This window comes from Lissotriton vulgaris, chromosome 2_1 (genome assembly GCF_964263255.1).
Source record: "Lissotriton vulgaris chromosome 2_1, aLisVul1.2, whole genome shotgun sequence".
In the NCBI taxonomy this organism is placed as follows: domain Eukaryota; kingdom Metazoa; phylum Chordata; class Amphibia; order Caudata; family Salamandridae; genus Lissotriton; species Lissotriton vulgaris.
This window is the reverse complement of record NC_141687.1, coordinates 1,813,886,140-1,813,902,142: the sequence shown is the minus strand read 5'-3', so window position 1 is coordinate 1,813,902,142 and position 16,003 is coordinate 1,813,886,140. Positions and strand designations below refer to the sequence as shown.

The window sequence follows — 16,003 nt, the reverse complement described above, 5'->3', positions numbered from 1 at the left end:
GGGGCCGTCATGAATCCGCCCACTCTTTAAAAGCGCTGCACAGGCGCAGAATCGCGGCCGCACGCAAGGGGTTAAGGGCTTAAGCCTGGTTATGCCCAAACACGTGGCTTTCGTCTGCCTGCAAGAGGAGGGCCTGCTAGGTGTAAGGAAGAAGGGCCTGGATTTCTGTATGGGCATAGAGTTACCTGTATTCCAAGAACAGGGATGCCCACAAACTCATCCCAAAATCTGGCAATGGTAGGCCTACTACCGAGTTTTGATCCTGGAGCCCATCGCCTCCGTAGACAGGTAATTAGACACTAAAATCTGACTATATGGCCTGGACACACGAAATTCTTCTCAATTCAAGAATTCAGCGGACTTTAGGATGTGCTGGGTGGGCACGGAGAACACTGTTGAAACAAAGCGCACTCTGTTATATTGTTGTACTGTGTTTTTCTTTCCTTATCAGCAAACATTGGTAATGTCATGTCAATATTTGGATGACTACCTGTATATGTACCCGGCCCTTTGGCTATATTGTGGCAGAATATGTAATTAAATGCGTTATGAAAAAAATATATATGTAAAATAATGGCATAGAAAGAATACCAGGATCCCGCAAGACTTCATATGGGGGGGGGGGGGGGGGGGGGGGGGCTGCGTAGCCCCCCTTCCCCGAGCCGCCACCCGTGCTTCGAGAGTTCCGGGGGAGCACACCACTGTGGCCGAAATGTAAGAAAATGGGCAGGGGGTCCATGTGGCTACCTTCCTAGAGCCTCTAAAGCCCTCGTGGAGCCTACCTCCAGGGCCAATTCCTTTAAGGGAGGGGGCCATGAGATACCCTACCTTGAGCCAATAATAGCTTCAGGGACCCCATCCCCAAGGGCTGGTCCACAGGCTATTTTGGACATAGTGGTTTCCCTGCCTGCAGCAGCGCGGGCAGAGAAACCAGTGTTTGTTCTCATTTAGAAGGAGAATTTTTAAATCTCTCGCCAAGTGGGAGCAAACATCAAAACCACTCCCAGCAGTTGGGAGCTTCAATAATGCTCGCACCTGCTGGGAGTGGACTTTAGATATGTTTCCCTGCCTGCATCAACAAATGTAAATACTGCTCCCTGTGGGTAGGAGCAATGCCAGCTCCTTCTGGGTGTGGGAGCTAGCTGGGGCCGTGGGGGCCTTCAGGCTAACTCGTGGCCCCCAACGACACTATGGTGGGTGCTCTGGGGCATGGGGTCCCCAGGGCCGTGCCCTTTAGCCAACCCCCTACTGTGAAGGCTTGTGTGGCGTGGGGTTGGCTGTATGGGGGGGGGGGGGGGGGGGGGGGGGGTTTGATTGCAGGGCCTAGAAACAGGCCAGGACCTGCAGCCAACCCTCTGCTGCACACAAAGTATGTAGGATAGCAGTAAAGATGTTTCATATTATTCTAAGCTATTTCACATTTACTTTCCTAGCTCTAATGGTATACCCGTTTAAAGAGTGATGTGTACAATAGAAACTTGGATGAGGTCATCAATGATGTAATTTCAGGGTTATCAATGATGTCATAGAACCTCTCATGAGTGATGTCATATGTGAGGTCATAAGCAGTGCATGGCGGGGGAGCAAGTTCTAGTTAGCGCTGAAAACTATAACTGGATTTTCTGTGTTTGGTTTAGTTCAAAACGTTTCTGTGATCACAGACATTCACCTAACTATAACGTTACTTTAATCTTTTCCTTTTTTAGTGAAAAAAAAAAATAAAAAAATATATATATATATATATATATATATACATACATACACACACACACACACATATAAGTATGTATTCATTCTTCAGTAATGATATGTTTTTTCAGTGAATATATATTTTCATTGAAGAAAACAGTTACAGGGACATTATAGTTCGGTTCAGATTTTACACACACAAAGCATTGAAATGTATCAGTTATAGTTACCAGAGTTAACTATACCTTACGCTCCCTTGCAATGCACAGCTTATGACCTCACGTATTACATTACCCATGACATGGTTTACATTAAAAAAGTACCACACGGATACTCAAAGTTGCATGTGCGTAACCTGGATAAATAAAAATGTAGTGCACAGTATGAGAACCTACAGTGAAGGCCCATGGACACACTCACCCGTTGACAGGGCTTCTTCTCGCGTCTCATCATCGGCCGGCTGGGCGATATTCCAGGATGTCATGGGAAGCCTGGCAATCTCCTCCACTGATGTCAGCTTCACCATGTCCATGTGGTTGCTCCGTGGACGATACCTTGGGATGAAGCACTCTTTGCCGCACCTGAACAGGTCACGGATGATCTCTCCTGTCTGCACTTCATCGGGCATACTGAGATAGATGGCAATACGTTCAGACTCTCTGTACCTACTATGCGAAAAGAGCTATAAGGGAAAAAGAAGTTCAGTGTTACGGACCATCAACACCTGGTCAGCAGGAGAGTTTTCCATTCTGGACAACCATTAAGGGAAGTCCTTGTTCAGAGCAAGAACTGCCCAGGAGATTATTACATAGTTGCATGGAGGGAAAGGGATTGTCAGCCACAGAGATCACTTTGTCAGAGCACTGAAAGATGGAGGAGACCACCACCACCTAAACAGCTAACAGCCCTCGATTGTGCAGCAAAGTGACCTTGGGCAGCTGATTGCTTACTGTTTTGAACAGAGATGTAGTGAACAGACGCCACAAAATAGGGACCTAGCAAGCTGGCTTCAAACTTTTTAGTAGGGAACTCATCCTTGTGTACCTACTTTAAACCAATCTGCATAGAATAAAAAATTAATCTTGTGATTACTTATTTCGAACCGAGGATCTAACTTTATGTGAATCAAACTACCAGTACCTGGAACTGCAGGGATCTGAGACTGCATGAATGGCCCCTGCAAATATGTCACATGGAGACAGCCGAATGAGAGGGACCCATCTCCATATAAGAAGCATGGGCTCAGAGGCTTCATGAACTGCTTTGGAGGTGGGTGGAGAACAAGACAAATGCACAGAAAGTCAGCAATTCTAAAACGCTTTGTAAAGACAGTAGGACAGGTAAATAATCTTGAAAGGAGATTTATTCCAGTATCAGTAGCGCAACAGAGAAACGCCTTTACTCTCTTTCCTCAGCTCTCCAACTGCTCCACTATCTAGAACACCACAACAGTGGAAGCTTGGAGCGAGGGCAAGAGCGAGGAAAAAGCACGAGAGAACAAAAGAAAATAAATAAATACATACATAACATCTCCCTCCTAATAAAACAAAACAAAAAAAACCGATCAAGATACAATCTTACAAATCTAATCAGACATCCATTTTGTTTTTTGACAAATGCACTTATCACAGCGCTTTTGATTTACATCAAAATTGCTATGTTCCACACAAATAGGCACATTTTGAGTGTCATCAGAAGGCAAATTTTAAGTGTGTCATCAGAAGGTGTAATGGCATCATCACCTCTTTCAACAACATCATTATTGGCATTTGAAGAATCAGAAAGTGCTTCTGTATGAATATCCCATTCAGAATGAGGATCAAAAGGACGAGCAGCCCGCAAAGAAACTGAATTATCAGACCACTTAGAAGAGGGATGAAAAATTGCTACTCTTTTTAAATTCCAAACTTTACCATCTGTCAATTTTACAGCATTTCTAAGAACTTTGATAACCCTCATAGGTTTAAAGATTTGACTTTCTCCCTTACAAACCTTCCAAGGTTTCTTAACTCTAACCCATGAACCAATTTTGACAGAAACAACTTTGGTGTTATGTTTCAAGTTATACTTATCATAGTACTTGTTACTCTTGTCAACAATTCTTGATCTAACAACTTCAGTAGGAACAGTAGTAGAAGCAGGTTCCAAAAGCCACTGAGGATTGCATTTAGTTCTCGCACCACGGCCTCTCATTACTTCAAATGGGGAAACCTCCAAGGAGTCATGAGGAGTATTTCTATACATCCACATGGTTTTGAAAATCTCCACCTCCCAATCACTTTGATTCTGAACAGCCATTTGAATGGAATTCTTTAACACTCTGTTGAATCTTTCGATCATGCCGTTACCAGAAGGATTATAGAGTGAGGTGGTCTTATGCTTGATACCAACCCTTTTAAAATACTGCTGGATGAGGTTGGACAAAAACTGAACACCATTATCAGAAATAATCTCAACTGGCAACCCTTCTTCAATAAAGGTCCTATCAAGAAACTTCAAAACCTCCTTAGAAGTAATCCTGTCAACAACCTTAACCTCTTCGATGCTCATGAAGGAACGGTTCCGTCATGAGCGTCGGTTGGCCTGTGCTCATGACGGAACCGTTGCGTCATGAGCCCGTTGGCTCATTAGAACCTTCAGCACAGCGCGAGAATTCGCGCCGCGATGAAGGTGCTAATAACTGGCCATCTCGAAAAAATGTCAATAATGGAGTTCACATGCTTCTTTTCAGGACCAATGGGACCCATGATATCTGTGGCAACAGTATGCCAAGCTTTGCTCGGAACAAAAGATTCTCCTAATTTAGGTCTCAAAGTAACAAAAAATTTGTCAGAATTGCAGCATTGTAAACAATCTCGAACTACTCTTTCAATTAAAACATCAAAACCCGGCCACCAAAGCTATTGCTTAACTCTTGGTTTTGTTTTAAGGATACCACAATGTTCTTCATGACAGAGTTCCACAACCTTCGATCTTAAGGAACTAGGAGGAACCACTTTATCACCTCTGAAGATTGAATTATTAGTGACAGAGTTCTTGCCTAACTTCCCAAAAAGCTCTAGGCGAATCAGGAATTCTGCTCTTACAAGCCAGACTTGGTTTATGAAATCCAACAATTATTGTAAAGAAGCATCCATTTTATAACTTGTCAACCATTCATCTTCGCTAAAATTGGACAAACCTTCATTGAGAACCAAAGCAACCTGCTCCACATCCAAATCAGAAGAATCACACTCAAAAATGTCAAACGGTAACCTGGACAGAAAGTCTGCAATAACAATCTTTTTGCCAGGCACAAACAACCTGGTAATTATAATCCTATAAACGTAGAGGTAATCTTGCAATTCTAGCAGAAGCGTTAAGAATACCCTCCGTTGTCAACTATTTAAAAAGGGGTTTGTGATCAGTACTTAATAAGCAAAATCTACCCCACACAAAGGATCTAAAATAATCCATAGCCCAGGCACAGGCAAGGGTCTCTTTTTCAATAACGGAGAATTTCTCCTCCGAAGGAGACAGCACGTGAAGCGTAACCAACAATATTTTCCTTTCCATCCGGTCTTATTTGGGACAACACACCACCCAAACTGTTATTGCTGGCGTCAACAGTGATAACAATTTCAAATTCTGGATCAAACCCTTTAAGAGCAGGGGCATTGACAATAGCAAATTTAATCAAATCAAACTCAGCCTGGCATTCCAAACTCCCAAAAACTTAACTCTATTCTTGAGGAGTTGTCTGATTTACATTTTTGAAGAAAAATTGTCAACAAATCTAGAGTAGAACTCCGCAAGCCCTAAAAAGGACCGACCCTCTTCTTTGTTCTTTGGATTTGGAGCATCACGAATTGCCTCTATCAAAGAAGACTTACGTGAGATACCATCTTTGCAAAGAGTATGACCCAAATACGTAATAAATTTCACAGCAAATTTACATTTGGAATGTTCAACAGTCAGGCCCTTGGATTCGAGAATAGAAAGTACCTCATTAAGAATTTTATCATGTTCATTCCTATCAACACCAAAAACAAGGATGTCATTCTGAAAACACCTTACATTTTTCATCTTGCCAAAAAGGTGATACCTCAATCTTTGAAATAAAGCAGCCGCAGAGGCCAAACCGAAATGAAGCCTTTTATATTGAAAACAGCCAAAAGGTGTAATGAAAGCTGTCAATTGTTTGCTTTCCTCGGCTAGAGAAATCTGATGATAGGCAGCAGATAAATCAATAGATGAAAACTACTCAGCATCCTTCACAAGTGACAACATTTCCGAGATTTTGGGAAGGAGATATTTGTCTACTACAATATTATTATTTAAATGCCTGAGGTCAATGCATAATCTCAATTTGCCATTACTGCGTCTGGCAACCACAATTGGAGAAATCCACTCAGCAGACTCTATAGGCTCAATTAGATCAGCTTTGACAAGTTTATCCAACTCTTTCTCTACATCATTCCTCAGGAGAATTGGAATGTGTCTAATGTTGTGCACCTTAGGACAGGCATTGGACTTTAAGACAATTTTGTGTTCAAAATCATTGAGATTACCAATGTTCCCATTAAAAACATTAGGACATTTCTTTAACAACTCTCCACATATTAAATCATTTTTATTGAGAACCATGACAGGTTCTGGACTGTTAGGGTTAAGAATTATGTTTAACTTGCCCTGGTCCTTCCAACCAAAAACAGATGGACCTTTCTTAGCAACATACAATTTGCTAGAAGTCTGTCTGTTCTTAAATTTGAAAACTAATGGCCTGTATCCAACCATATCGATTTTTCTCCAGAAAACCCTTCAGGCTGGATATCTGAAACAAAAAGTTTGTTCCCAAATCTATTGTCGAAAAGAGATTTCCATGTAGCTTCATCAATAATAGTATAAGGGGAACCAGAGTCTGAATACATTTGTACAGTAATCCCTCCTATGATCATAGAACATAAGGTTTTCTTACATGACTTGTTGTCGTAATCATTTATGTTCCAGACAAAATGGTCTATAGAATCATCACTAGAATCTTTGATGGTGAGTTTCTGAATACCCTCATCACCGTCACTGGATTCATAATCTGGTTCCTCTAAGCATTTGAACCTTCTACCACCCCCTTTTCTTCTACAAACCTTGGTAAAATGGCCAATCATTCCACAATTAGAACAACGCTGTTTCAGAGCAGGGCACAACTTACTTGAAGCTAAATGTGAAGGACTATCACACCTAAAACATCTGAAACCAGAGTTACGGTTAAACTCTTTCTTCTTATTCAACTCAAATTTATGTTAAACAGGAATTAAAGGTTTCAAATTTGATACCTTTGTTCTAATCTTATTAACCCCTTCGGTGCTCATGACGAGCTGAGCTCGTCATGAGGCACGGTGCTCGTGTGCTCATGACGAGCTGAGCTCGTCATGACCACACCCATTGTCATTATGGCCCAGCACAGCAGATGAATATCCTAAGCAGCCAAGGTGTTATCAACTTCAGCCGAAGTTTCAGCAACAGCAGCATCTTGTTTGAGGAGTTTAGCACTACGGCTAGACATTTCAGCTTTCCTGACAATTCTAAGAATGTCTTTAAGTTCAGCATCACCATTTATCCACAGTCTGTCTTGCACAGCTGGGTCCTTATTGTGCATAACTACCTGATCTCTAATAAATTGAACTACTAAATGATCAAACTTACAATCTTGTGCAAGTTTCCTAAGTGAAGATACATATTGATCAATAGTTTCATTACTTTCTTGTTTACGCTGGAAAACACGAAATCTTACAATACCAATGCATACTTTTGGTGCAAAATAAGTATCAAAATCATTCACAATAGCATTGAATACATTAACATCACCACCCCTCAATGCTTTTGTCATTTCCTCATAAGCTTTAAGCCCACCAGGACCCAAGGAATGTAGTAAGAGTTTCTTTTTCCTTTTAGGTGTCATTTTACCTTCCTCATCGATAGTATCAATAAAGTTAAGGAAATAAGCCTTCCATTCTGACCATTTCATGCATGGTTCGGATGCTGCCGGCCAGAACCCCTGAGGGGGTTGTATAGAATAATTTTGACTTGTCATGTTGAAGAGTTTGAGAAAGAAAAATAAAAGCTATTAAGTAACAAAAAAATCTAGCGTATATATTGAGTTTGCACCAAAATCAGTAATGCGCTTCCCAGAGTGTGCACATCACTGATGCTAAAATTTAATAAACATTGGCTATGCACATAACATGCAACTTGCAACTTGAAATATACACTACGCTGAAATTAGAATAATAAAAATGGTGTGCACATCACTGTGTGCTTTGTATTAATACTTAACTGTGCTCATCAATATTGAGGGTGTGCACATCACCGTGAACTGCATGGAGAGCGATCTGCATTAAAGTCTTTAAATTATCTGGCGCTCCTTGAAATCATCGTAACACACTTCTTAGTGTAATTCCAAAGGTGCGTAGCAGCAATAATAACCATAAGTAGAAGGATTACTTTTGCGCAGAATACGCGGGCGTGCGCCTCACTGAAACGGCAATAATATCCACACCCAAGATGGCGGCACGTAGAGGTCAACGTACGTGATCCGAGCGTAATGCGCAGGACGTCAATCCCTCTCGGACAAAGAATACAGAAGCTTTGAGGCGAACTCTGCTGAGCTTGGATGGAACTCTCTTGAGCCGAGGTAAGGCGCTTGCACTCAAGAGTAGGCAGTTAAACTTTAAACACAATGTTAATGAAGGAAGAGAACAAATCTTTGAATAAACTAAAGTTAACAGGTACAGAAATCCAAGTTTGGCAAAGAGAAAATCCAGACGAAGTCAGATGAGCGTGAGTTCGTATTTCCGCAATTCGCCAATTTGTAAAGACACTAGGACATGTAAATAATGTTGAAAGGAGATTTATTCCAGTATCAGTAGCGCAGTAGAGAAACACCTCTACTCTCTTCCCTCAGCTCTCCAACTGCTCCACAATCTAGAACACCACAACAGTGGAAGCTTGGAGTGAGGGCAAGAGCGAGGTAAAGCACTAGAGAAAATAAATAAATAAATACATACATAACACGCTTTGAACCTAAAAGCTTAATATTGTTGTATAATTTATAGAAAATTGGTGGACTCTTTTCTTTTGGTATTACAAACAGTGAGGATGGTGTTGAAGATTGTTGAAAATGTGAGAACAGAAAGCACGAGTCGATGCAGAGCCACGAAGCGGGTGAGTGTGTGAATGGGACGTAGGTGTAGGATAGACGTTACAGGTTAGGTGAATGGACTGGCAGCTTATTAGTGAGAATGTAGTTAAAAAAGTGGATTAGAATTAAATGCACTTGTCAGGAAGTCATTATATAGCTGAGCATGAAAGGGAGAGAGGGGTTTTGAAAAACGGGGGAGAGAGCAGATTTGTGCGTAGTGGGATGAAGGGATGAGAAAATAGCAAAAGGTAGTCAGCGAGTCAGTCTTGTAAGTGTAGTGGAGAAAACTACGTATAAGTGTTTGAGTTTTTAGATATATAAGATGATTTTGCTTTGTATTTAAAATGGATTGCAACAGTATCCCAATTTTCTACTTATTTGGAATCGGGTGCTCCGCAAACTGTGGACTGTATTCTAAGCATGTTGCCTTCAAATCCACTGCCTAATGAAGCAAATATGTCTACACAAGCAGTTGGAAAGGGTCCAAGAATCTGTGCAGGTGAGCGAAGCATCCTATTGTGTTTTTATCTAGGAACCTGAATCAATATTACCATTTTATGCCCTTGTAAGGCTATAATCAATACCTCTGTGCTAAGGAAGCCTCTGCTGCCCAGACGCCTACCTGATTACCTGGTGAAATCTGTACCTCGCTGACTGCCCTCCCGCCTCCCGCCTCCCGCTGCCTGTCTCCCCTGCCATCTCGGAGCACGGTAGCCGAGAGGAGCGCGGTCGAGGGGGAAGACTACACTTCCCAGAATTCCGAGCGGCGCACGCCGCGTCATCTGCACGCCAGGAGGCGCTGAAATAGCGCGTCACCCCGGTCGAGGGGGGGAACCTCTGTGCTAAGGAAGCCTCTGCTGCCCAGACGCCTACCTGATTACCTGGTGAAATCTGTACCTCGCTGACTGCCCTCCTGCCTCCCGCCTCCCGCTGCCTGTCTCCCCTGCCATCTCGGAGCACGGTAGCCGAGAGGAGCGCGGTCGAGGGGGAAGACTACACTTCCCAGAATTCCGAGCGGCGCACGCCGCGTCATCTGCGCGCCAGGAGGCGCTGAAATAGCGCGTCACCCCGGTCGAGGGGGGGAACCTCTGTGCTAAGGAAGCCTCTGCTGCCCAGACGCCTACCTGATTACCTGGTGAAATCTGTACCTTGCTGACTGCCCTCCCGCCTCCCGCCTCCCGCTGCCTGTCTCCCCTGCCATCTCGGAGCACGGTAGCCGAGAGGAGCGCGGTCGAGGGGGAAGACTACACTTCCCAGAATTCCGAGCGGCGCACGCCGCGTCATCTGCGCGCCAGGAGGCGCTGAAATAGCGCGTCACCCCGGTCGAGGGGGGGAACCTCTGTGCTAAGGAAGCCTCTGCTGCCCAGACGCCTACCTGATTACCTGGTGAAATCTGTACCTCGCTGACTGCCCTCCCGCCTCCCGCCTCCGGCTGCCTGTCTCCCCTGCCATCTCGGAGCACGGTAGCCGAGAGGAGCGCGGTCGAGGGGGAAGACTACACTTCCCAGAATTCCGAGCGGCGCACGCCGCGTCATCTGCGCGCCAGGAGGCGCTGAAATAGCGCGTCACCCCCGTCTCGCGGGACGCGAGCGGGACGCCGGGCCAAGGGCGGGCCAAGGGCGGGCCCGTTTTAGCCCGTTCTAGACTGAGAGACTGGACTGGGCCACCCCTCTTACTCCCATCCTTTAAACCGAACTCTGGTAAGGTAAAACACTCCTATATTTACAGTGTAATCGGACTATTACTGTTATAGATATCACCAGGGCCTCGCTGCTAATTATTGTGTGACCGATATGTCAAAGCAAAAAACGCCTGTCACCCCGGCCAATACAATGCACAACTACCTGGTTCAGGTAGTGACAAAAATCAATAACAATCGGAGGTCCTCCTTGGGTATTGGGGATTCGCCACCTTGTGCTCAAATTAACCAATCAGGGGTATTTCAGTCTGTCGCTGATGATTTCACTGTCACCGACCCCATTGAGGACCCAAATGAGCGCTCTACAATTAATGTATCCATGGCCTCTACTGACCAACAACCTGACCCCTTTGCAGATTTAATTGAGTTAGAAGATCAAGACAAATCTGTTACAATTGAGGAGTTAGCTATAGAGACCATTACCCCTCCTACACCGGTCCCCGCTCTAAGAGCCAAAAAAGGGATCACTAAGGCACCACCTAGAAGAGGCGGCCTACGCTCTAGTAAAAACAAACCTGCAACCCCTCCCAGACGAGCAAAGAAAAAGGCAGAAGACGGGATAAGGGAGGAAGAGTATGAAAATGTAGAAGGGGAGGACATCCTCCTAAATAAGCTCATGGGTATATTAGAGTCCAAACTATTAGGATTTATGAAACCCCTCATATCAAAAGTAGATCAACTAGCCAATAAGGTCAACAAGCTAGAGACCCTCTTAAGGAAAACTAATGAGGGGGTGGGGGAAATTTCAAATCTAGTAGTAACCAAATTCGAACAAATGGAGACTGTGGTAAAATCACTCGGGGTGAACATGAATACTTGCTTACAAGCTCCTTCCGAGCAAATCCAACAAGCCAGCTCTATGCACGATAATACCCCTGACACGGCCCTAATTCCAGATACAGCCCAACTAGTGGGCAATACTATCCCTGAGATCCTAAACCCAGAAACTGCCCCAGTTGAACTAATTGTTGAAGCCTCGCCCCTGATCTTAGTACTAGCAAACACACCTTTGCTGAAAACTGGACAGATCGAGTCTCCAGATTCCTTAAGAAACAAGGCTCTCCAGTGGCTTAGTAGTAATATGCACATAACTCCCTGGGGGAAGGAAAAACTATCTGACGATCTGCTCACAGCAAGAAGGGTTAGGTGGATAGGTACTAAGGCGAAGAAATTCCAAGGGGATTGTGTGGTCTTAAACTTCAAGGGCCCTGAAGTCCTACCTGACGTCCTACGGAACATCCTCCCTCCACAACGTAGGACAGCTGAAATAGTTCCACTGACACTGGATTTCTTCTATAGCAGAAGAGGTCTAGTAGCTAAACCTAGCATACTAAGAACAAAATGGACAGTTGTGGGAAATAGAAGGGCCAGGTCCAATCCAGTATGCGAGTGGGGGCTAAACTTGGACAACCAATACTCTGTGTTAACTGACCTAAACGAGTGTGATTGACTCTCATGTGCCTCCCCCGTCCCTCTAGATATGCCGTCGGACCAAGGATATGCTAACACTCCCATGTTAGATGAACCTTCATTAGTCCCTGATGTATTCTGTACTTCTGTCCTAGAGGAAGTAAATAGAGTTCAGATAGAACAGGAGGTAATTGAGAAGTCACCAACATTGAGTAGAAATGTAACACTAGGAATAGATCCTGTAGAACCATTAAATATCCCCGATATTGACCAGACATACCTCCAAAAGGCTAAACCACAATTATCAATTATTTCTTGGAACATAGCTGGAATTACAAATAAGCTAAACATTCCAGATTGGGTCGACTTCATCAAGAATTACGATATTATGTTCCAAGAAACTTGGTCGCTTTCACCAATCTTCAGGCAAGGGTATTTGAACTTTTACGTCCCGGCCACAAGAAATCGAGTGGGACGTCCCTCTGGGGGCCTGTTAATTTGGGTACGCCAAACTCTGAATTGTTCGGTTAAACAAAGGTCCATACCCTCTAACGACATTTTGGCACTTGATATTACCTGGCAAAATGGTCAACATCTAGCCCTGTTTAATCTTTATTCAAGGGGAGTTGCCAGGGGTAAACCATCAGAGACCCTAACGTGCCTTGAGAATCATATTGAATTGCTACCAGACCCTACCCATATAATAATAGGCGGGGATTTCAACACTACCTTTGAACCCTTGGGTGAGGAGGATAAGATCCTGGCCGAAGATGAGGATACCAAGTGGGGAATTCCCCAACTAGATATCCCAGCAATTAGGAAATGGAGCACAGTAGCAATCCAACTGAAAAGTTTTTGTCTTTCTAGAGGACTTAGAGCAGCCAATGGTCGGGCATTGTCAGATCTTATGGGGAAAAATACCTTTGATAATGGTCGATCGGCCAGTAGGATAGATTACATACTCCTGGATGTAAGGGCTTGGGATAAACTGGTAGATATGGAAGTGAAGGATAAAATTGAAAGTGATCACAATCCTCTGTGCCTGACACTACATACCTACCACGACAAACCCGAGCATCCTAGAGAGGATCACATGGTTACGCAGGACCTTGTAAGTTCAAACAACTCCCGATATTTGAAGTGGAGTATGCTCCTAGAAGATATTGCTAAAATAGAGACTCTAAAGAAAGTAGTGGTGGCCGAAGTTGCTAAGATTAAGTCTCATGATGGACAGACTGATTTTACTGACTATATGATGGCTGCCCATGAGATACTTTTTTCCAAAATCCAAAGTTTCTTTCTTAAAAGAACAGCCCCAAATAAAATGAAGAAAGCCCAAGAAACTAGAGGGTGGTATGACAAGAGCTGTAGGGCAGCACGAGATAATCTTAGCAGGGAACTAAGATCAGGAGGGCCAGTAGCAGTAAGGCTGGCAAGAAACCAGTACAGACAGGTTCAAAAATTAGCTAAGAAGCGTTGGGATGAGGATTGTTGGCGAGAACTCAAGGAGGTGTGTGCCTCCAAGGACTCTAAGCGCTTCTGGGCTTCAGTAAAATGGGCAAAGGGTGGCATAGCACCCCAGCCTACTAATAATGTCGCAAAAAACAGTTGGATAGAATACTTTCAACCACAATATGCCCGTAACCCCTTGTTTGATAATGTTAGTCCTCCCCCGCAAGTTTACTACAAAGCACCTATATTTGTTGAGAGGGATGTGAGTATTGTACTGGACTGTGTAGCAGGGGGGAAAGCCCCAGGCATGGATGGAATTCCGGCTGATATTTTCTTATCGGACCGGAAGTCCTGGTGTAGCTACTTTACAATGCTGGCTAATGCGGTGGCTATGGGAGGGAAAGTGCCTGCTTCATGGAAGGGAGCTGAAATAATTCCCATATATAAGAAAGGTGACCGATCCCTGGCTAAAAATTACAGGCCCATTAGTTTGATCGATACAGCACAAAAGCTAATGGGCCGATTAGTGCAAAATAAACTGCAGCAATGGATCGACGAAAACAACATTTTGTCATCTTATCAAGCTGGGTTTCGGCCCTTAACTAGTAGCGTCGACCAAGTCCTCCATTTTCTAACAATCTATTGGAGAAATGTCACCTTGAAGAAGGGGACATTGTATGCAGTTTTTGTAGATCTAAAAGCCGCTTTCGACTTGGTCCCCAGGGAAAAACTCTGGCAGACCCTGGCGGACGCAGGCTTAAGCCAGGAATTGCTCACACTCCTTGTTCGCCTACACGAAAACAATTTTGCAAGGATACGTTGGGGCAAACAAGGAGATGTAACTGATCCCTTTCCGGTTGAACGTGGGGTGAGACAAGGGTGTGTCCTAGCGCCAACCCTCTTCTCTATCTATATAAATGGTATTGTTGAACATCTAGAGAAGATTGCTAGTGACGCCCCAGTAATAGCTGGCTCTCGTGTACCAGTCCTCATGTTTGCAGATGATACACTCTTACTTTCCCGCACCCCCAGTGGGCTACAAAAAGTGGTTGATGCCTTTGGTGTATATTGTGATGAAAGGGGCCTGGAACTGAACACTACCAAAACGAAATTCATGTGCCTCAATCAGCAGTCCACTTTTAAGGGTGTAATAAAATACAAAGGCACACCCCTAGAAAGAGTGGACTCTTTTTCATACCTAGGTATCACTCTGCAAGAAAACATGAGCTGGAAACAACACATAACCACAACCCTACTAAAGTATAGACAGCTAGCAGGCGCTATTTCCTTAAAACACCGCACCTCACTGACAAAGCCTGTAAACTGCGTGATGGAAATTTATTCTATGAAAGTCCTGGGGGCTTGTTTATATGGTTCTGAACTATGGGGGTTCTCAAACTTGAGAGAATTGGGCCGAGCGGAAAACAGGTTTTTACGAGGGATCGTAATGGTCCCCCAAAGCACACCAACAATCCCGTTAAAATTGGACCTGGGAAGGAAATCTGTTGAGGACATAGCGAGGCTTCGGCCCCTCCTATATTGGAGACGAATTATGGTGACTCCAGAATTAGGCCACTATGCAGCAGCATTGATGGATGTCGTCAAATTTGACCGTTTCCATAGTATTCCATGGTTAAGGGAATTGCGGGGACTCCTTACAAAATTGAAACTGGACTTTCTATGGGACAACAAAGATCCGGCCTGCTTCCCTACTAAGGAAAAGCTAAAAGACCTATATTGGGAAATGGTATATTTTACAATGTTTAGTGACAGCACAAGCGCTAATTTAACATCTCGCTTCTTAAATACAAAAATGTACCCCTCTTATGAACCTTTCTGGGACCTAATTGAAAAACCATACGATAGAAAACTTTATTTTCAATTTCGCATTGGTACACTTCCTTTGAATGCGTTCAAGAGGCATTGGTCCCTGGCATGGGATGAGCATTGTCACCATTGTAATGAAGAAACTGAACACATCTCCCATTTTCTGTTTTGTTGTCCACTGTACTTGTCCCCCAGACGTAAATGGTTCAAACCGGTGTGCTTAAAGTTGGGAACCCGAAGCCAATCTGAAGCCCTTAGGATACTTGAAACAGACTGTTCAACATTACTTGTGGTTGGTGTAGCAAAATCTTTGGCTTGGTCGTGGCTAATTCGTACCCGATCATTAACGGCCATTGCATCATAATGAAATTATGTAAATCTTCAATTTTGCTTTTTGCGACATGGATTATTGTTTTTTGTCTTTTAACTTACAGAAATTTACTTTTTAAAGTGTAATAAGGTGTTGTAATTTCGATGTACTTTTTACTATGTATTATTCGACATTTAATGTTTAATATGTATTTTTAGAAGTATCTTTTATATATAGTATTTATTGTATTAGGGTTAGGTGAATGCTTTTATGACAAATGTCGAATAAAGCTTTATAAATTGAATTGCTATAATCAATAATATCCCTATAATGGCATAAGAATCAGATCCATATTTCAGTAAATCGCCCTTGCAGTCCAAGGCACGGCAAAAGCTACTTCCTTCGATTCCTAGAAAGCACAACAAGTTCTTTCAACATA

General features: G+C 43.5%; 1 protein-coding gene across 1 annotated transcript in view; it reads right to left on the bottom strand.

Annotated features, from left to right (window-relative positions):
• Positions 1-16,003, bottom strand: part of MTHFS (methenyltetrahydrofolate synthetase) — a 161,551-nt gene that overhangs the window by 64,941 nt on the left and 80,607 nt on the right. The window contains exon 2 of the mRNA XM_086957894.1: positions 2,110-2,371. Within this exon, the coding sequence (XP_086814020.1) occupies positions 2,110-2,371 (262 nt within the window). The remainder of the gene's footprint in view (positions 1-2,109; positions 2,372-16,003) is intronic.